General features: G+C 31.4%; 2 protein-coding genes and 2 pseudogenes across 2 annotated transcripts; 2 read left to right on the top strand and 2 right to left on the bottom strand.

The window, feature by feature from the left end:
* The first annotated feature begins 486 nt into the window (after positions 1-486).
* LOC132932814 (uncharacterized) lies at positions 487-1877 on the top strand (annotated as a pseudogene).
* Positions 1878-2157: 280 nt separating this feature from the next.
* LOC132932813 (uncharacterized) lies at positions 2158-5691 on the bottom strand. The gene has a single exon (XM_060999172.1). It carries the CDS (start codon positions 5689-5691, stop codon positions 2158-2160), a length of 3534 nt encoding a protein of 1177 aa, XP_060855155.1.
* A 1607-nt stretch (positions 5692-7298) lies between these two features.
* Positions 7299-9292, bottom strand: LOC132933870 (uncharacterized; annotated as a pseudogene).
* Positions 9293-18039: 8747 nt separating this feature from the next.
* Positions 18040-21185, top strand: LOC132935805 (uncharacterized). Its single transcript, XM_061002425.1, has 6 exons — positions 18040-18110; positions 18177-18519; positions 18606-18806; positions 18898-19094; positions 19835-19974; positions 20186-21185. Exons 2-6 carry the CDS (start codon positions 18226-18228, stop codon positions 20671-20673), a joined length of 1320 nt encoding a protein of 439 aa, XP_060858408.1. The 5' UTR covers positions 18040-18110; positions 18177-18225; the 3' UTR covers positions 20674-21185.
* The last annotated feature ends 529 nt before the right edge of the window (positions 21186-21714 follow it).

Below are 21714 nucleotides of genomic sequence, written 5' to 3'. Positions count from 1 at the left end.
GTTTTTCATTTTAAACATTACGGTATTACACGTGTTTTGGCCTAGTTTGAAGTGACGTATTCAAATATTCACTTTGTGGCGTGTTAGTGTGTAGTAGAATTGTAGATATTGTAAACTGTTCATTGTTCATTAGATAGTTAAGCCCTTTTCACACGATGATAGTTATGGTACTATATCTAGCATACTAGCTAGTCTAGTATATTGCGTGTAACCTAGTATACTAGTACCTGTATATAATTATATTCACACCATAATGTGCTATGCACTGTAAAATGTACTGGCTGCAAAATGATAACGAAATATACGAAAATATCTGTATTCTTCTATTCTGTATTTTTGTATATTATTTTATTCTACATTTTATACTACTCTTTACATTTTATTTTTAAAGACTTGATTTATATAATATATATATATATAAATAGGTAGGTAGTTAATTTACATAATATACATGAATATACCTTGATTAGTTGATTGGTTTTTAGTATGGATTCTCGTGAAAAGATGTTAGCTATTGCTGCTAGTATTATTGAGCATAACATAATATTAATACACAAGTCATTGAAAGCACCAAAAAAAAGACATATGTGGGTGAAAGAATGGATTTCTCGTCGAGAAAAAGGTCTAGGTTCTTTTAGTATGCTACAAAACGAATTATTGTAAGTTAACAAATCCATATTTTAATAGATAAAATGTAGATATTTACCTATATATTGTTTAAATATAATATATAAATTAAAAAACATATTTTGTACTCTGTAGAATAGAAGATGAAAAATCATACATGAACTATTTGAGAATGGATTCGGATATGTTCAACTAAATTTTAATTAAAATAACTCCAGCTATTGCCCGAATGGATACTGTAATGAGACAATGTATAAAACCACCAGAAAGGTTACAACTTATAAGTTATAATATTATACTTTATTTGACCTATTATTATTATTATTTAACTTATATCTGGTTTAGTTATACTACTAATATCATAGGCATAACTAGGGAAATTGTTCACGGAGGGGAGGGGAGGCTAGAATTGAATTAGCAGCACAGACCCTGATAATTTATATATTAATATTACAGATTAATGGCAACATTAAGGTTTATAGAAGAGTGGGATGTTATTGCAGATCAATTTGTTTCCTTTTGGAATTTCCCTCACTGCATAGGTGCTCTCGATGGGAAGCATATTAATTTCATACCTCCCCGTTCAAGTGGTTTATACTATAGAAACTATAAAGGGACAGATAGCATTATTCTGCTTGCTTTAGTTGATGCAAATTACAAATTTATTTGGATAAATGTAGGTTCTAATGGAAGAAAATCATGATGCTGCTGTGTATAGAGAAAGTAACTTAAAGGAAGCTTTAGAATCCCATACCCTTAACCTTCCTTCTCCAAGACCACTACCAGGAAGTCAAATAGATACTCCCTATGTTATTATTGCAGACGACGCATTTCCTTCGGGACCGCATTTGATGAAGCCATATTCTTCACGAGGCTTAACAAATGAACAGAGAATTGCAAACTATAGGCTTAGCCGAGCTCGGAGAGTCGTGGAAAATGGTTTTGGGTTATTGTCCAATAAATTTAGAATTTTGTTGACAAAAATACATTTATCTCCCCCTAAAGTTGAATTGATAACAAAGACTTGCTGTGTATTACACAATTTTATTAGAAATAGATCTCCTGTACTAGAAGTAACGAATAATGAAGAAACACAAAACATATGTCAGATGAGATCTATTAACTTTAATCAAGGAGACAATAGATCCACCAACACAGCTTATAATATACGTGATGAATTTTTAAAATATTTCAATGGACCAGGAGAAGTACCATGGCAGCAAATTGCTGTGGAAAAAGGAAATTTTTAAGTATATTATACCTGTTCTTTCAGCTTGGATTAGTGGACTGTATGGTTTGTTTTGGTAACAGGATGGGATGCTTTGTCTCATATGGAAGGTCGGAGGACCGGAGGCGACCGCCCACCCTGAGAAGACCCTCTTCCGAATCTAAATAAGTTCCAAGTAATAGCAGTTTATGGGTACAGGGCTCTCCTGATGTGAGACGTTTCAAATCCTCTGCAAAATGTACCTTTTGGACCCATCGGATTAGGGCGTGCAATGCTTCCTCCTTTTCTTTTGCTCCTGGTGGTTAGGAATGATCAAAAGAGATGGGTTGGTGTGACAGATTTCTTCGAATTCGTAACCAATAGGCGGTGAGACGTAGAACTTTCGGAAGTTCTGCTGATGCATACAATAGTTGACATTCCTCTACGGGCTTAGTGATTAAAAGAGCAAGTTGTTTCTCCTCGACTTGATGTTCCATCTTATCCAGACACGTGATAGGTGTCACTGGAGGCCAGGTATTTGTTGGTTGGGTGAGAAATACTGAGCCGCCCCACCAAATCTGATGGTCCACTAGCTCTTTTGGGGTTACACCTCGGGACGCACAGTCTGCAGGGTTGTGTGCTGTAGGTACGTGTCTCCAAATCTTCGGGGACGTCATGTGCTGAATTTTGGCAACTCGATTTGCCACAAACGTCTTGAGTTTTGCTGTAGGTGTCTGAATCCAAGCCAAGACTACGGTAGAATCGGACCATGCCGTCGTGGCTTCAATCGGAATGGCATTTAGATTGGTACCGATATGTTCCAGACAACGAGCAAGTAATAACGCCCCACATAACTCAAGTCGTGGAATTGAAAGCCTTTTTTCCGGAGCCACCTTAGACTTTCCCATTAACAGTTGGCAGTGACTGATGCCATTTGGTTCTCGCGCTAAAAGATGTACCGCGGCGGCGTAAGCGTTTTCTGAGCTATCGTAAAATCCATGGATTTCATACGTAGCTCCAGGTGTAGTTGCTCGACGCCGTATTCGAATAGATCCAATTAGTGGTAATTCTTCGTGGTAACGTGTCCAAGCATCGATGGCGTCGTCAGGTATTCTCTCATCCCACCCTACCCCAATCGACCACAAATACTTCATCAGTCGTTTGAGATTGGTAATGACTGGAGTGAGGAGGCCGATGGGGTCATAGATTCGGGCTATCTCCGAAAGAATAGCTCGTTTGGTAAAACGCACGGGATTTGGTCGGTATTGGTAGGACAACATATCCAGATTAGGTTCCCATTTTAGACCGAGAACCTTGGTGTAATCTGACTGCGGTTCATCGAAGGTAAAATTATCGGTTTTACGATGTTCAATCGGAACGGCCTCTAATAATGCAGGTGCATTGCTGGACCACTTTCGGAGCTCAAACTTCCCACGCTCAAATACTTTTATAACCTCTTGTTGGAGTTTAAGAGCCTCTTCTTCCGAGTCGGCTCCGGTAACGACATCGTCCACATAGAGGTCTTGATATATGACCTTTTGCACATTAGGGTATGCTTTGGCTTCATCCTCAGCTAATTGATGTATTGTTCTAATTGCAAGGAATGGAGATGATCGTTGGCCAAATGTAACAGTGGACATTTCGTACGTCTGAACAGGGTCAGAGGGCTGGAATCGGAAAAGAAGGCGTTGGTATGGTCTATGTTTTGGAGTGACAACAATCTGCCGGAACATCTGCTTGATATCGGTGGTGAACACTACTGCGTGCAAACGAAAACGTAAGATGATTCCTGGTAGATCCTGTTGAAGTTTGGGCCCCATAAACAAGTTATCATTTAGCGATTTTCCATTTGAGGAAAGGGCTGACGCATCGTAAACAACACGGAGCTTGGTAGTTGTACTTCCTGGTTTCACTACACCGTTGTGTGGTATGTAAAAAGATGTGTTATCAATGCCCTCAGTGTTGCCTACATAACTCATATGTCCGGAGTCTAAATAATCTTGCATGGCCCCGTTATAATCCTGTCTATGATCCGTGGATTTTGAAAGCCTAGATTCCAGATGTATGAGCCGTGTGTGTGCTAGATGGTATGATTCCCCAATAGGAGGTGGGTCATGGATGAATGGCAGATGTACTATATATCGACCATCCTTCTGTCGAGTAGTAGTTGTACGATAGATCTCTTCGCATTTTTGTTCTGCCGGACTGGTCTTTTCCACCGTAGGGAGCTCTTCAATTTCCCAAAACTTGCGCAGTATTTGGTCGATGGGGTCTATAGACGTGAAAAGTGAAGTCGTACTATTTGACGGATTTGGGGCTGACCGTCCCATGAGCACCCATCCAAACACTGTTTTTAGCGCCACAGGTTGATTGACGGTACCTTCTCGTCGGTCTCTACTTATGATATAAGGAAAAACATCCGCTCCAAGGAGAATGTCTATAGGTAGTGGTTCGTCATATCGGGGATCGGCTAGGTCCAGACCCTGCACATGCGCCCACTCAGTCTTCACGACGCGTTCAGACGGAATGAGTCCGGTGATGCGAGGTAGTATGAAAGTCTCAACTGTGAAGAGAGGCGTGTCACGCCTTACGGGTTTGATGATAATTTGAGTACGTGCTTTTATCGGCGGTATTTGTAGGCCGGCCATAGCTTGCACAGCTACACTGCATTTATCCCGTGTCACCCCTAACCTGTTACGACAATGTTCCGTGAGGAAACTGCTTTGACTGCCGCTGTCTAAAAGCGCTCGCGCCTCTTGATATTGTCCACTACTATCCTGTACTAATACAGCCATCGTAGACATAAGTACACAGGAGTTGACCCTCTTGTCGGAGGAAAACATACTATTGACGGTGGTAGTGGGTTGGGGTTCGGGGGTATTCACTATGGCCGTTGGTTGAACGTCTGGGGTATTTTCAAAATGCAATAGGGAATGATGCCGCCCCTTGCATTTCAAACATACTCGGGTGTGTTTACACTGATTCACTGGGTGCTCGCTAAAACACAAGAAACAACGCCTAAGGTCTTTAATTATTTGGTACCGATCCTTTGGTGTTTTTTCTTTGAATACCGTGCAAGCAATCAACAGGTGACCAGGTGTTGTATTGCAGACCTGACAGGTGAATTGCCGTCTATTCTCACGTGGGTCTGGCTTTCCGGCATGCAACGTGACAGTTTTGCCATATGGTTTTTTATTTGGTTTTTCCTGTTCTTTGCCAGATTGGCCAGCGATTGCAGCATTGCAAAATTTTGATAAGAACATGGTAAAGTTGTTCATACTTGGATTATCCGCGGTATCTACTATTAATTCCCATTGAGCACGAAGTTGAGAGTCCAACTTTAATTCAAATAAATGTAGCAAGATTGGGTCCCATTGATCCACGGAGTAATTTTGGTTTGCGAGCGCTCCAACCGACTCCGTGATCGTGTTCAGCATCTGGCGGATAGATTTAGCATCACCGAACATTGCTTTTGGCATCGTCCAAAGTTGGTTCAAGTGACTCTGTGCAATTATCCGACGGTTTGCATAGCGTTTGTCCAAAACTGTTAGCGCTAGAGTGTAGTTATCGTCGCTTAGCATCAAATTGGATATAAGCGCTAACGGCTCGCCTTCCAGGTAACTTTTTAAATAGCTGAACTTAAGAACAGGTGGCAGGTTAGTATTGTTGTGAACTGCAATGTCAAACAAATTTCTAAAGCTGGTATATTGTTTCGGATCTCCTCCAAACCTCGGTATTGATAGCTTTTCCAGTGGTATCACATCGCGTCTATCTCGGTTTTGAGATGTACTGATAAAGGTTTCGTCGGCATTCGGATGTTGAAGTAAAACTGGTATATGTTCATCTGCCGCAATCATCACTTCAAAATACACTTCGTCAAACTTATCACGAATGTCCTCAGGTTAACTGATATCTACTTCGGACTTTTGGTTCTTTTTCCGGTTTTCCGAGTTGTTTTATTACAATCGAAAGCTGTTCCTCGAATTCCTCCTTAATCCGCGGAACGGTGGCATACATCATTCGAAACTTGGTTTTGTCCGACCTAGTGACCGGTGTCTTGTTTAGCGAATCTCCAGCGTCTCGTACTCGCATGATTCGTTTCTGAATGTCCGAAAGGCGAATTTTTGCTTCTTCAAAAATACCCATGACGCTATATTCCCCTCCACAAAAACGTACGCGCAATTCAAGCCAGTAGGTACAACCAAAATATAACAAAATAACAAAGCAGTTAAAATATATTTTATTTTTTTTTTTTTTGTTATTTGAGATTAGCGTCACCCTGTATATACGGTATGTAACTTTCCAGAAATAAGCTACTTTTTTAACCTTGACCGAGTTCTTGCGAAGACGACACCTCTTATCTACTACGCTATAACGGTCGTCGCGGCAGCGTCGTACGCCTACCGGTCAAAGTCCAAATTCTATACTATGCAACGCTTCGTTAATTATAATAATGCAAATAACCGACCTTTTATTTTATTTATATAGTACACATAAATCTCTGTAATTATATTAATATTTAATTATTGGTGATTTTTCGGTAAAAGACCGCTAGTAATATTTTCACTTAGAATAATATATTATATATATCCTAGGCTCGATGGACCAATGTTCTTTCAGCTTGGATTAGTGGACTGTATGGTTTGATTAAAAACGGTGACAACTGTATTTTGATTTGCCGCGAGCGGCTGACTACTATTTTTAAAAAGAATAACGAATATATAAAGACACAAATGTGCCGGCCGGCGTAGGGCTCTTAAAACTAATTTTACAATAATTCAAAGTTACAATAATAATATAATAGAATATAATTCAATAAAAACCGTAACGGGTACGACGTTGATGCCGGTGCTAATTGACGGTGAGGTGCCTGGTAGATGAAGTGACGGGAGGTGCCGGTGGTCAAAACTAATTCCTTCACTTTGTCCGTGCCGTAGGTAAAAAAGAACGTAAAAACAACGGTAAGACGGTTCACGGTAACGCACACAACTGACGACGGCTAGGTGCGGGCACGAAAACTGCTGATCCGGTTACCGTGAGTAGCGGGTAGGCGGCATCTGCTTATCACAGTGTTGGTGTCGCTTACGTAACTACCAAACAATACCAATGAAGTTATTTTTTTTTTATTATTTACAATTAAATAAAAAGCCCATTTTTAACATTAATCAATTTTATTTAAAAACAAAACATAAATTTTTACCTTATTCAGTCTTCCTTGACTAGAAATGCATGTAGTTAATATTGTATTATGAAAATTTCACAATACCAAAACAAACAAATTTAAAAATATTATTTAACAATTACAAATTAAAATAATTAGGTCTTATAATATGATTTAAAAACTAAATTTTAAATAAACATTAACAATTTTATAAAAAAAAACAAAACAAATTTTTTACTTATAACTCAGTCTTCCTTGACTAGAAATATATATTGGTAATACTTATTTGTTTCAAAACATAATTTAAGGAATATCACTAAGTTGAGCATCCATTAAAATATTTAATATTTTGTGTCGTTGCAATTTTAAGGGAAGGATTTTTGAAAGATTGCAGCGTAGCACTTATAAATTGAGACAAACCATGTGATGCATTATCTAATGGTGGCACTGATGGTACTGCTAAAGCCTTTGCAATGTTACTCAATGCTTCTTCTGACTTTTTAAGTGTACTGTCAATGGTCATCTTTTTTTTTTTGTGGCTGATACATCATCACTTAACCATGATGGTGCTGATGAGGTTCTCCTATGTGTCATATTTTCTATAATATCAATTTAAACATACATAAATAAGCAACTGTTAAATCATATTATCAAAATATGATCATATATCAAATTATATTACAGGCCATTGGGAATATGACCCCCAAATTTTTTAATAAGCTTATTCATCAAGCTTTGGGGTGAATCATGATTAATTAGACATAAACAAATTTGTATTAAGAATAAATTAGCAAGACCTACAATGTTTGAAGAAGGTGATGAAGAATTCATATATTTCAAAAACTATAAAAATACTCAATGAATTCCAATTGTTATATAAGGCGACTTCAAATGTATTTTAAACCCTGAACAACCTGATACATTTACTCAAAGTGATGAAAAAAAGACTAAAACTCTTATTACACATTTACATAAACTTATGAGTTATGGGTTTTATTCATAGGCGCAATGTGAGTTAAATTTATGGGGCTTCTAGATTTATGATGTCTAAAGTAATTACCTATAACATAATATATTATTATCTACATTATTATTCATTTATTTTCATGTATTTAAAACTTTTTTAAGTTATTAGAACTCTCATCAACGCACAGCCATTGGAGGTGATCAACTCCTCTCTTTAGTTTTAATTATAATTTTGTTTTTGTGTAATATTTTAGTAGTTGAAATTTACTCAATAAATAAATAAACTTTAGTAGGTACCTGATAAAATAACTACTAATTACTTCAGTAATTAGACTATTCAAATTTATGTTTTTTCTTAACTTTCCCACCTTAATATTCATTATTATTAACATATTATTCAATATTTTACCTTCATCGATATTATGTTTAGCAAAACTGTCTTCTGAGTTACTCATATGCTCTTCTACTTCAACTGTCACTGTATCTTCTTCCTCAACCACATTATCGATTTCAAATAAACTGTACTGAACGTCTTTAGGAAACTGATACATCTAAAAAATATACCTACTTTATTCTAGCTTATGTATAATATTATAAAGTAAGCAAAATGTATTAATTATTAATATCTATAAATGCTATTGACCTGTGAAACAGGAGTTTCAATACTTTTTCTGGGTGTTATATGTTTTTGTAAAAATAACATGCTATTGTAATACCACAGTGATGGGACATAAATCTGAAAATATAAAATTGTATAAAGTATTATTAATAATAATAGATATTCTATTACAATATTAATACATACAAAATATTATAAAAAAAATAGATATTTTTTTGCTTTATTTGAATTATCAATCTATACATATTTTGTATAATAAGCTTAAGTGTTACATTAAGAAAAAAGTTACCTTTGAAAGCCAGAAGATATGTTGGGAAATCCGCCCACATAAACAGTGGCGTGTCAAACAGTAATTTCAGAGGCAATTGCCTCTGAGATTTTTCTTAAATAGAGGGGTGGGTGGTAGCCGGTGGGTCCCCTAGTAAATGTAATATGATATACTTAATAGGTAGTTAATAACAATCTGAAATATAATTAATTATGTCATATTAATACATTATTATGTATTAATACTTGGGATATTTGTAACTTGCCTCTGGAAATTTTTTAGCTCGCCACGCCACTGCACATAAAAATATATGATTATAAAATGCACATTGTACTTACATCATCAGTACCAGTACCGCTCTTCGTTGAGGTCTTTACTTTATTGTGTTCTACTCCAAATTGAGTTCTTAACGCTGCATTTTTACCTTCACTTCTTGCCATGTTGTGTTAGGCCTGTATGGTTGTAGTTTTAACGCAATATCCTCCAAGGCTTTTTGCCGAATATGCTTATTGTGGTATACTGGAAGTTTTGTATCATATAAACAATTATTTTGGCTATACATTTCAATTAGTGTAGATATTGATTGGTTGGACCAAGGCAATCCTTTTTGTGGTGCCATATTTTATTTTATTTACTTAAAAGACAATATGTGCTAGGTGCTAGGTGGTACAATTTCAATCGTTTGTACTTGTTCATAATCATGAAAAAAACTAGTTTAAACTTACTAAAACTGGTGATCAACTGATAATTTATAATTTTTATTGTAATTAATTTGTATAATATTGTGTTGATCTCGATCGTGATAATGATTTTGATTGATAACATGTCTGTATTCTGATTGGCGGACAATATTTCTATGCTGGTAAATAGTGTGGAAAATAGGACATGTTCTACTATCAAAAATTGTACAGTAGCTAGTATGATTCCTTAACTAGTATACTATATTATAATTCACACGGACCTAAAAACTAGTATACAAGCTATCACACTAGATATAGTACCATAACTATCATCGTGTGAAAAGGGCTTTAGTTAGGACGTATTACCAATACTAAAAATGAATCCTGTATATGATCCTATTGTTCAACTATTAGAAACGCCATTTCGACGTTGGACAACTAATGACAAAAATGAATTGCTAAAGCTTGGTAAACCAATTCCCCAGTTGTGTTGTCAGTCAAAAGATAAAAAATGTGGTAAAATATTTAGTAGAGCGTTTAATCATAAATGGTACGATATACATACTTGGCTTTGTGGAAGCCACTATAAACAGGCGTTGTATTGTTGGCCGTGTTTACTTTTAAGTATGACAAAATCTGTTTGGACTACAACGGGTTATGGCGATTTAAAAAATTTATCACGTAGTGTCAAACTTCATGAATCTGCCAGAGAACATATTCATTGTATGTTAGGATTAAAACATTTAGAAAATAATAGAGTAACTATAGTAGACGCTTTGACCGAACATGGTTATTTGTTTAAAAAAAATATAATGAAAATGTTCGGCTTAACCGACTTTTTATGGAACATCTAATTGATATTGTGTTATTTTTGGGTAGACAGGAACTGGCCTTTCGAGGTCATAACGAAAGTTCAAGTTCCTTGAGTAAAGGAAATTTTAAAGAACTTTTTGATATGCACATTATTAGGTGTTCATTAGAGATTCAAAACCATTACAATGGGATAAAAAATATATTTTCAGGATTGTCAAATATAATACAAAATGATTTGATAACATGTGTTTCCGATCACATACTTAATATGGTAAAAACTGAAATCAAGGAGTGTATATTTTATTCTGTTCAAGTTGATGATACGACAGATATTTCGCAAAGAACACAATGTTCAATTATATTAAGATATATAACAAATAAATCTGAATATTGGTAGAAAGATTTCTTGGTTTCTATAATGTTAGTGAGGATCGCACTGCTGAGGGTCTCTTCAACACGTTAAATTCTGTATTATTAGAATTTGATATGGAAAAAAAATTAATTGGTCAGTGTTATGATGGTGCGAGTGTCATGGCCGGTCATGTAAATGGTTTACAAGCTAAAGTTAAAGAGGTTGCTCCTAATGCATTATTTACACACTGCTTAGCGCATCGTTTGAACTTGGTGTTACAGCATGGCTGCAGTGCTAACACACAGTGTCGTATTTTTTTTGCAAACATGACTGGAATTTTCGCTTTTTTTCATAATTCTACCTCGCGAACGAATGTTGTAGATGCTATTGTTGGTAAACGCATACCGCAATTTGTTCAGACGAGATGGGCTTCTCGCTCAAAAATTTTGAATTTAGTTGTAGAGAAGTGGGACGAACTTAAAACGTTTTTGAACATATTATAAAAGATTCAAATTCGTCATCTGAGTCAATTTGTGGTTCAACTGGGCATTTAAACAATTTGAAAAAATTTGACTTCGCTTTTTTAGCTCAAATATTTAACAGTATATTTTTACTCACTGATAATTTGTTTAATACACTTCAAAATAAGTCATTTGATATGGAATATTGTATACGAAAAATAAATATAGTCTATGATCTCGTTAGTAAAAAAAGAAATGAATCAGAGTTTTTGAAACTATTTAACAATGCGATAGCGTTAACAAAACGCCCTAAGGAAACAAGAAATATGTCTAGTTCTGAATTAAATTATAAAATATTATATTATGAAATACTTGACAATATTTTACTTCAGATAACGACGAGATTTCAAAATACTGATAAATTGATATTTTTACAACTGGCTGATGTTTCAAAAATTAAATACTATTCTACAAATTTCCCTATAAATGCATTTCAAAATCTGGGAGAATCTTATTCTGACATATTTGTTGATAATAACAAATTAAAAGTAGAGTTAGAAGTATTATACAGCGATGAAAAATATCAAGATTTACATCATGTTTATGATTTAATAAAAATATTTGAGAATAGTGGATTGAAAGTAATTTTACCTGAAGTATATAAACTATTTTCTTTAATATTAACTATACCATTAACCAGCGTATCAGTGGAAAGGAGTTTCTCCTGTCTGAAACGTATAAAAACATATTTGCGCAACAGTATTTCCCAAAATCGATTGAGTTCTCTTGCTATAATTTCAATTGGAAAGGAGTTAATTGACCAACTTAAACATAATGGAGCGTTTTATGATAATGTCATAAATATTTATGCGAGTAAAAAAAAATAGAAGTATTGATTTACGATATAAATCATAAAATCATATTAGGACATTAGGTATATAATATGTCAAATCATATATTTTGTAAATAATGTATTATTCAATAAAATTTATATTGTAAATGTTTTATTATAAAAGGACAAAAGGTTTATGTCGGATGACAGGTTATTATTATTTTTTTGTTTTGCGTGTCATATTAGGTACACCTATATTTTGTTTATTAATTATTATGTATTTATGTTTTAAGTTAAAATCAAATTACAACTAAAAGACTAGTCATATAATATATTATATTGTTTTTTGTTATTTATATTTTATGTGTGTAAAATACTGTAAATTATATGTATATAGTTAGGGAGGGGTGTATGGAAAAACCTCTACGTGGTACACCCTAGGCAACAGTAGTGATCTAATCATAACTGGCTAATCTTTCCTCTCCATTTTAATAACCCATATCTACCATTTAAACTTTAAAGAATATATTAACATATTTTGTTCCTGTGTTAGAGACTTAGAGTAATAGTGTATTAACTATTTAATATTTTTCCGCCTCATGTAAAATTACATGCCAAAACCGCCACTGGGACACGTACAGAAATGGAATTAGATAGTAGAAGAAATGTTTATGTAAATAATAATATGTCAGAAGTAGATAGTTTCAAAAGGAAATCAAGCGGATACTATAAGCTGTAAACAGGTACTTCAGGAGGCTTGTTTAACGCAACTCGAAAAAAGTATGAATTCTAGTTTAAATAATTTAAAACCAGACTATATTGAAAGGTATATTTCAAAAGGAGAAAATTAAACGTAATAGTAGTGTGGAATGGGCATTCTGATAGGAACATTTTACAAAGAATGGACATAGACAAATTTTAAATTTTAAATATAACTTGTTATGATGAACACCTTACAAAAAAATTTACAATTTAATTAGAAAAACTAAAAACAAAAGAAATTATATTTAAATATGTAATAGGTTCATTTGACAAAAATGATAGAATGTTAAATTTGGAGGAAACTCACAGTATAATGGGGGGCTATAATAATCCGGAAAGTATATGTCCGGACCGTATAATTCCGGAATGTATTTATCCGGACCGTATTTCGACGGAATCCAAAAAATATAAACCGTATTTTAACGGAACGTATAGTTCCGGAAAGTATATGTCCGGACCGTATAATTCCGGAACGTATTTATCCGGACCGTATTTCGACGGAATCCAAAAAGTATAAACCGTATTCTTCCGGAACGTATATGACCGGAACGTATTTGTCCGGACTCTTAAAAGGTAAAAACCGTATTCATCCGGACCGTATTTGCCCGGAACGTATTTGTCCGGAAAGTGTTGTAAATTGCCTATATTAAACCCCTTGCATAACACCAGATTACAATTAATAATCAGTTGGTGTATTTTTATGTTAAAAAAATTGTTTGTTTTGAACTGTTTTTTTCTGTTCAAAATGGTTTTTAAACAAAAAAAATTGTTTGAGTTTCAAGCAGTTCAAACAGTATATATTTTTAAACGGTTCAAAACAAAAAAAACTCAATATTACTTGGAGTTACACTGTTTTAAACATATTACGTTTTATTCGTTTTAAACAATTAACGAAATATTCAAAATAAATGTTTTGAATTTATGTTTTAAACATGTTTAAAACAAGTTGTTTAAAACTTGTTTTGTAAACATATTTGTAATTACGTAATTAAGTATTGTCGTATACTCCGATTGCTTTCGACGTACATAATAATTAAACTCACACCATGTCACACACGAATCGCGGACATTCTCCTCCCCCCCCCCGGTACTGTTTCGGTGTAGTAGGACATTCCCCCCTTTTTTTAAAAGTTTACTATTTAAAAATATAATATTATTATTTAGTATAAATATATTTATGCCTAATTTCAAATATTTTCATAAATATAATAAATTATTAATTAATAAATTACTTATTATTTTTTAAATTTTTATTGTTTCAAGTAAGTAGTTCAGTTAATCAAACATATACATTTATAATCTATTACATTTATGAAAATAAAAACTATTTTATATATTTTATATTTTATTTAAAAAAAAAATTTCATATTAAATAATAAAATTGAAAAAATCAAAAAATGACGTCCCTAAAGTACCGCCTTGATCCAATTTGCTAAAAGATAAGATACTACATATTGAAATCAAAGCACTCCTTCTAGTAGAAATTTTGTATACAGGATAAAAAAAATAAAATAAATAAACATCATTGTAAAACCACTAGCTTCATAGCTCCGCTCAGAGAATTTGATATAGTTATGTTATAACTTATAACTTTTATAAAAATATTTCCTAAAATACATTACTTCATTCATTGTTGATCTTAGATAACTTTTCAACTTTTAACTTTTTAAGGTTGAAAAAAATCGCCCTAGCAATGTACAAAACTACAAAATATTTGATTTAAAAAATAAACTCGGTATTTTTCAACCATTTTCGGTACCAAACTGATAACGGGCCGGGGGAGGCTGTCTATACCTACTACCTACATGATAAAATGTTCATAATAGGCAATTTAAATGTTGAAAACTTTTTTTTCTTATTATTGATCAATGAAATCTAAAATCTTGAACAATTAATACAAGGTTCTTCATAATAGTTGTTATGAAGATAAACAATGAAGATTTTAAGTTCAGATTTCTACAAAATTAGTCAATCTCAATATCACAAACATTTGCAAATCATTTTTCGGTTCAAAATGTATAAGATGTTTAATTTTTAATGTTTGGAAATTTAAAACGAGATATCTCATAAGTGGGTAATATTGTAACTAAAAAATCTAAAAAAATATAGAAGCACAGATTTTTTTATAGTTATTTTAAGTTGAAACTTGGAGAAAATTAGATGTTTAAATGAATATTAATGATATTTTGTATTTAATTATAACTCAAAAACATTATTTTTGGTGACTATTATAACTTTTACCTATAATATTATATTTTATACACACAATGAAATTGTATAATGCAATGTTTTCTGCAAAATGTAATGGCACATGGCGTGTACCCTACAAACTCCTGTTTTTTTATGAATGTACATATAATCATACATAAATCATGCATGAATCATGATATACCATTGTATGTAGGTACACAGACCTGCTCAGGACGTGTTAACGTTGGAACAATATTCTAGTTTACAGCCTTCGCTTGTAAGTTAACGGTGAAAAATTTCAAAAACTATTGTTTTCCCAAAACGCGATTTTGTTAAAAGAGCACTTAGAATTAAATTTGAGATGAATTTGAACTAAAAATGAGATGCAAGTACTTATTGCCTATAAGAAAAAAAATTGTCTTGTTTCAGGTCTAATAACACCCTAAGATCCCAAAGTAACGTAACTTTTTGTTATATATTATTATATAAATGTTTTATGATCTTCATTCTTAAATTTATTTTATTTAGTTAAAATACATATATTATGTCAACTAAAAAAATAACAAGAAGTACATATAGTAAAGTAAATGTGTTTAAAAATTAAATAAATTAAAACAGATAATTATTTTTAGGTTCTATTTAATACTTGACGATACCAGTTACATTGGTAAAAAAAAAACTTTTATACTGTAGGTACCATGGTCGTTTATTTTTATTAAAAACTATAATTTAGAACAATGCAAATATGTAGCATAAATTATAAATTTGTCGATCGCAACGTAGTGTTGTCGAAATAAACCAAGAAGACAAGATCGTGATAGCGCAAGGCAAAACGTATTAGGTACCTTTAGACAAGGTAAAAATTAAAACTAATAATTTGTGTTAAGTTATATTATTTTATTTTATTTATTATTATTAATTAGTCTAGACACATTTAATGTAACAGTTACCTAGAATGGGTATCATTTATTAATTTGAAATAGCGGATCCTTGGAAATAATAATATAATATTTAATTCCACGTAACCCGTACAATTGTAGGTCTATAAAGGTAAGTAAGCATAATGTCTAGACTCTTTTGTTTTGTTTTTATAACAATTTTAAATCAGTTATAATATTTACTTATACCTCTTATATATATAATTAATTTATATATATCAATACGGGTATATAGTTATTTATTATATTTCTTATTTTTGAGTTTTGAAATTTGTCATTCTTCATCAAGACTTCAAGGAGGATTAATGTTGGTAGTTTAAAATTTTGAATATTATAAATTATAATATTCAAAATTTATAATATTATATTTATTATATCTGCTAAAATATATACACACTTTTACAATGAACCATGATGGATACCGATATGACAATAATGGTAAAAAAAATGGAATCACGTAAGTACCTAATCACACATCATATTATAATAAAAATATACTATATATATAATATATACCGATTTTTTTTTAACCATAGTTCATTAAGCTAATACACATTATAACTATTACATTTTTTTATAAATAATTTTATGTATACATTATATATTATTTTATATTAGATTCTGAGCGGATGTGTTGATTTTACAATGATGTGTTTTTTTTATAAAATTTGTTTCCGTGTACACGATAAGTAGGTAGTTGAAATAATGCTTCGTTTTCCAACTTTGAAAGTTTTACACTAGAGTGAATCTATATTGTATAAATCAAAACAAAAACCCTTCGTAAACTTCTTGTAAAAATTGCTAAGAAAAAAAATATTAGATCATTAAGCACTATAAAGATGTGATATAATGAATTAATGCTAAGTATATTGAATTTAAGTAAACGTATTTTGTTTCAATAATTTATTTACTTGGCGAGGAATTAACAAAGTGTGATGAACAAAATAATTAAATGGCCAGTGCCGTATTTCCCAGTAAACACTTTAAGCTAGTGCTTTGGGCGGTAAATTATTTTTAATATTACATTTTTATTATTATATGTTACTAGAACTGAAAGCAATGCAACTAATTATAAAATGTTTTTAGAGCAACGAGATTGTGGTAATTTTTATTGTAAGGTGATTTTTAATTTCAAATTTGTAGAGTTTATCACCTTATAATAGCATTGCTGCGTTAGATATTTATGATTATTTTAATAATATTATTATTAATATTTATATTATTCAAAATTTTTTTTTAAGAAATAATTCCTCGCCAAGTAAATAAATTATTGAAACAAAATACGTTTACTTAAATTCAATATACTTAGCATTAATTGATATCACATCTTTATAGTGCTTAATGATCTAATATTTTTTTTTTACTTAGCCATTTTTGCACGAAGTTTACGAAGGGTTTTTGTTGTGATTTATACAATATAGATGGTTATGACCCGCCGACCGCAGACACTCGTCGTCATTTGCTCCCACCTAGGCCTCGAGCTGCATACACGAAATTGAGTGGGGGAACCGGCCGATGCGACGACGACGGCTAGCGTGATTCTGAATTTAATATAAATTTCCTTTAAAAATGCCGCACTTTTTCACGAATAACGTAAGCGCCGCCCCTAATCGAATCTATTTTTCTACTACAGATTATCCAAACAAACACAAAAAAATTAAATAAATATCACTCCATTGTAAAATCAATACATTCATTATTCCGCTTAGAATCTAAAATCTAATTATTATATAATTAAATAATTTTAAATATAACAAAATATATTGTGTATAATATGATATTATAAAATTGATATTTTAAATTAAATTATCCTTTGGTGTGCTTAAATGTGTGTGGATTGACTGTTAATACTTTTATTTTTTAACTCTCGATCCTTTTTATTATTTTGAAATACATAATAGGTACCTAATACTATATTATATTTTACAAATTTTTTTTTTGCTTTAAATTTTTAATTATTAGAAAATATAGCTTATATGAATTCTTGTAGTTCATAAATATTGTATATTGTTATTCAATAGTTATTACAAATGTAGCAAAAGTACCATGCACTTTTGTCCTGGAACCATGAAAAAGATGGCCGACGGAACAATTATAGTGATGAGGTCTCACTCTAATCATGAGCGTGAAGATGATACCCCTCAGTTAATAGATTTTTTAAAAGCAGTACTAAAAAGAAGAGCTGCTGCTGAAAATATTTTATTAAAAGAAATTTACGACGAAGAGTGCTTAAGGTAAATTTTAGAAGTTTTATTATTGAAAAATTAATTATAATTGCTTATACTTATTTATTGATTTAGGCATCCAATAGCAGCTAGCTTATATCCATGGCCTACAGCTGAATCTTTAATGCGTTTGGCCCGTAGGTCAGTAATGCCTAGATTGCCTGGGAACCTTCAGGAACTAGCATCCTTATTTGATAATGGGCATCTTCAAAGATACAATTGTTGTGACATTACGATATTTAGGAGCTGTATTCGTGACCTTGATGGTAAAACTAGCCTGATATTTGCATGTCCAGTTTTGTCACAAAGTTTTTGTGGTACTGGAATTGAGGAGCTTCATGTAGACGCTACTTTTAAAGTGGTTCCAGTAAACATGGGCTATCAATTATTGAGCGTACATGCTATGATACAAAATTATGTAAGTATATTATACCTAAAACAAAAATTTAACTTACAATTGTTTTTATTATATTGATGTTCATTCATTTATTTATTTATCTATAGTCAATACCAATTATATTCGCACTAATGGAATCAAAGTCTAGGAATTCATATGACAGTGTATTTCGATATGTTAAAGATAATCTTTTAGCAAACATTTCTCCAAGGATTATCATAAGTGATTATGAATCTACACTTAGAGATGTTCTACAATCATATTTCCCTGAAGCTCGAACATCTGGTTGTTGGTTCCACCATAATCAAGTACCTACCTAAAAAATACAAATTTTTATTTTTATTATAATTTTGCTTAATGATTAGTATACTTAAGTTATTTATATTTAAATCTTTTTAGGCAGTTTTTAAAAATATGAAAAGTAAAGGATACTATAGGCTTGTAAATACTAATCAATTTGCACTGCAAAGCTTAAACCTTTTATTTGGCCTTCCACTGCTTCCATATCAGGATATAGAAAGAGCATTTCAATTAATTAAAATGTATGCAATCAACCATGGAGTAGCGATGCATAATTTATTTGACTATTATGAGAGGTAATTAGTTGTTAATATTTAAAAATCAATACATATTGGATTGTTGTAAAACTATTAATGTACAATGGTTTAATGTTTTTTTTCTTTGTCATAATTTTTTGGAGCAGTAAAATATTTTGATGTTCTACTTTAACTCAGTATTTAAAGGTGTTTTCTAGAAGAAAATTGGATCTAATTGGTACTTTGGGAATTAGGTCGTTAAAAGTAAAAATGCATAGTATTTTTTTATAAATATTTAAAAGGTTTTTTTTGCTATTTGTAGATATTAAAATTTTTTTTTTATTAGCATTTTTTTTTTTGTTTAGGTAGTATAAATTTAGTTTTTGGTTAAAAAGTACAGTAATAAGTAGTTCTGATTGAAATTCAAAAATCTAATAAATATGTATAGGAAAATACATTTTTTTTATACACATTTGAAGTTCAAATTTTAACGAAATTCGATATTTAAACAAAGTATATCAACTGTATTTTTTTTTTTTTTTTTAATAATTCAAAAGAAATTTTTAGTAGTAACTTGAAACTGTTATGTATATTTTGTATTTTACTATCACAGTGACTTTTATAACTTATATTTAGATTCATTTAAAGGTGAATATCTATACACTATACCCTAAACCTAATTACTTATAGTAGCTTATTAAGTAAATACTTGGTTTGTAATGTTTGTATTGTACAGTTGAATATTTGAATACCATAAATAAAACTTATTTATTATATATTTATACCTGTGTTAACTATAGGTATTGGTTGCGCCGTGTGGGAACTCAGATAATTTCAGTTCATGGACTTCCTAGGCGTACAAACAATAATATTGAAAGTTTCCACAATAAATTAAGATTAAAATTTTCAGTGACTCATCCCAATCTATGGATATTTTTAAGTATGTTAATCAATAGGATTAATTAAATACTACTTGTTTTAAAAGTTATTTTTAACGTTTGTAAACTGAAAATACTAATTATATATATGTATGGATTGTGATAAATATTTTATAATATAATTTATATTATCTAATGTATTACCAAACAAATAAGTATGCATCTTCTGATAATTTATGTTTCTGAAATTTACTTATAACATTTTTCTTATAGGTAATTTGAGTAATTTATTTAATAATTACCATGTTATAATGAGGCAGCTTGAAAATAATCTTCAACCTACTAGGAGTCTGAAGGCAAAATATTTATCACAATCCAAAAGACTTAAAAATGCCACAAGCCAATACGATGCTGGGATCATAAGTATGTGGCAGTTCATGCAATTGACTTCGTATACCACATCAAGATATATATCTCGACATATAAATTGGATCAATGAGGTAGATCCAAATTCTGAGCCAGAAGTGGAAGCTGCTGCTGTTGTACAGCCAATTCAGGAACCACAACTGCCAATAGCTCCACAAGTGTCAACGTGCATAGTATGTTTGAATGCAAGAGCAGCAAATATTCAACAGCATATTGTTATTCCTTGTGGTCATGCATGGGTTTGCAACAATTGCATTACATCCCTTCCAGCACCAACAAGATGCCCATTATGTCGAATGGAAGAAGTCACTTTTCAAAGAATTTTCTTAAATTAAACTTTTCTATTAGTTTTAAAATATTTAATTGTTCATCAAACAAAACTACACAATATGACATACAAATTAATTGAAAAATGTTGTGATAGCTATGAAGTATTTCAAGAAACTGTTGATTTTTTCTTGGAAAACAGCCAACATCTTCTAGCATATCCATGTACTGATCACAAAAATGACATTTTTTTATTTATAATTACTTATTATATTACCATGAGAATGAGACAATACTCACGTATATCTAATCAAAAGCGAAGTTAGAAATCACGCAAAAAAAAAAAACTTTTCAAATTGATAGCAACATAGTAACTAGTAATACGCATTCATTTATTTAGAAATAATAGTGAATATAAAAAGTTTGTCGTTGATTTGAATTTTTGAATTTTTGATCGTTGTTCAGTTATCACTAGCATCCATGACGAAGTATTATTTCGTCATGGTAACCACTAAATAAAACCTTATCAAATTGTTATAAAATGTTTATAACATTATAACACCTTTATTCGTGCAATAAAATGCATTTTTTTAAAAATGTCAGTTAACACATTTGTCCATTGACCCCTTCAATTAAGAATAGTTTATCACCTATAATATTATTTTTTTTCATATTTTTATTCAAGTTGCAGTACACAATAATAATATGACATGTCTGTGTTGCAATCAGTATTTTCGATCAGTTATTATCGGGCATATACTTTCCGGAACTATACGTTTCGTTAAAAAACGCGCGTTGTTGTCCTGTTAATTAGGTATTTAGGAATAGTGGAAAATTAAAATATAATGTATTAATTGTTATTATACGAATATTAACATGATAAGACGTTATAATAATAATAATATGTACCTAAGTATTAGCCATTAAGGCTTTAAAAAATTAAAGTCCCAAGCTAATAATACATAGTTAGCTATTATACATGTTTAATATTTTAAAATATATTACAATTTTCTACTATTTTTTGAACCATCAAAATAACTAAACTGGATTCTTTTTATTTAATGCAATACCTATCAATAAGAATTTATTTATACCTATTTAAGATACAA

The sequence above is a fragment of the Metopolophium dirhodum genome, chromosome 1 (genome assembly GCF_019925205.1).
Source record: "Metopolophium dirhodum isolate CAU chromosome 1, ASM1992520v1, whole genome shotgun sequence".
Lineage (NCBI taxonomy): Eukaryota > Metazoa > Arthropoda > Insecta > Hemiptera > Aphididae > Metopolophium > Metopolophium dirhodum.
This window is presented reverse-complemented; position numbering and strand designations above follow the sequence as displayed.